Source organism: Limulus polyphemus, unplaced genomic scaffold, assembly GCF_000517525.1.
Source record: "Limulus polyphemus unplaced genomic scaffold, Limulus_polyphemus-2.1.2 Scaffold4630, whole genome shotgun sequence".
Lineage (NCBI taxonomy): Eukaryota > Metazoa > Arthropoda > Merostomata > Xiphosura > Limulidae > Limulus > Limulus polyphemus.
This window is the reverse complement of record NW_013670240.1, coordinates 69,569-71,406: the sequence shown is the minus strand read 5'-3', so window position 1 is coordinate 71,406 and position 1,838 is coordinate 69,569. Positions and strand designations below refer to the sequence as shown.

Sequence of the window (1,838 nt, the reverse complement as noted above, 5' to 3'; positions counted from 1 at the left end):
GTCGAATCTGAATCACTTGAAAAAAAACACGGGGGTGCTTAACTTTTTTCCAGGTGTATATTAATAATCTGTATACTAATCTTATTTAAAAGAAGTTTCACACTTACATTGTGGTGGTGTTGTATGATTAAATTATCTACAAAATCTGGTTTCTACATTTGATACTGAGGTAAGTATTTTCCTCTTCTGAACCACAGGTATGATGTTGATTGCATATGATGATGAGTATGGACCACAGTTATATAAAGCAGATCCAGCAGGTTATTTCTGTGGTTATCGTGCAACAAGTGTGGGAGTTAAACAAACGGAAGCAAATAGTTACTTGGAAAAGAAACTCAAGAAGAAAATAGATTATACTCATGATGAAGCTATTCAGGTACGTACATTGAAATGTGCTATTATTTATATTAAGGTTGTTGCAAGTCATCATTATTTATTAATCCATAAAGTGATATTCAGTTGCCTGAAGATTTTCAATGGCATTTTATGCTCTTATGAAATTATTAAATAACACAGGCCTGCAATGGTTTTATTGTCTTGAAATTGTTACATGTTCTACAATAATTCCTGTACGCTGAATCCAAAAATTATATCCATTTTTCTCCATCACTGTCAGATTTTTCACAAAACATCATGTGTACTTTTACATAATGAATCATTTTCATTAAAATCAGGTCACATTTTGTTATGCTTAAAATGTTGACAACCACTTTGATGTGAGAGTCTTATTCTTATTTATCGTTCTATAACCCAAACATAATATTAAAAAATGTTCATTGTGGTAAACAAAATAATAATTTGATCTAAGTAATAGTTTTTTTCTTCCCGACTTGTAAAAAATCCTTATGTGATAGAAAAAAAATTAATATTATTTTCGAAATCTACGTAGCTGAATTATGGAAAATCTGTTATTAAAACCAAAACAACTTTTATGAAGTTGAAATTCCCAGGCCTGTGTAATTTATGAAGTAATTACTGAATACTTGAGTTTTTATAGAAGCAACTAGTGATTTATTATAGAGGTAAAATGGGATTTTACACTGTTAATTCTGTAGGAAGTATTGTCTGTTTAAAAACATGGTGACCCCCAGCAATTTCTTTAAGTTTGTGAGCAGTCTCACATAACATTTTTGGTAGCTGTCAGTCTATTAAACCCACTTTTCTTAAACTTTGATTTTTTAAGGCTTCTCTTTCATTTCTTCTTTTTGAATTTTCTGACTGAATCTTATCGGGAGTTGATGACTGTGACTTTGCTTCAAAAAATTTATTCAAGAAAACTTGAGTGATCAAGCTGCCATTTAGTGACATCTAGGAAGAATGTGATTGTTGTCAACAAATATTGGTGATAGAACTGCCAGAAATTGCCAAATGTACAAAACATCATGCAGGTGAAAGTTTCCAACAAAGCGAGAATAAGAACAGGAGTTAACCCTATCACTACGGGTCATGTATCAAAGGGCATGTCATCACGTTTTTGACTTCCATTCAAAATTTTATTTAACTTCTATTTTATGAATCTATGTCAATAAGTTTGGTATAAAATTGTAGATTATAGTTGAAATTTTAGTATTATTCATTAGTTAATTTAAAAGTAAATATTAAAAAACACAGATAAACATAGATTTTTGTGTGTCACGTGATATGTTGAATGCAGCACTGGTTCAGGTTAGTTGTTTGTGATGTCAAAATACAAAATCTGCAGTTTTGTACAAATTAGGAACTCAAACTACCGATATTGACAAACTAGAATATAAAATAAGAATATCTTTTCTATTTGCTAAGGTAAGTCTTTAGTGAGCTCAATATTTCATATTTTTTTAGACACAGATACAGCTTAG

General features: G+C 30.3%; 1 protein-coding gene across 1 annotated transcript in view; it reads left to right on the top strand.

Annotated features, from left to right (window-relative positions):
• Window positions 1–1,838, top strand: part of LOC106471448 (proteasome subunit alpha type-6-like) — a 10,973-nt gene that overhangs the window by 4,582 nt on the left and 4,553 nt on the right. Inside the window, exon 3 of the mRNA XM_022400058.1 lies at window positions 198–376. Within this exon, the coding sequence (XP_022255766.1) occupies window positions 198–376 (179 nt within the window). The remainder of the gene's footprint in view (window positions 1–197; window positions 377–1,838) is intronic.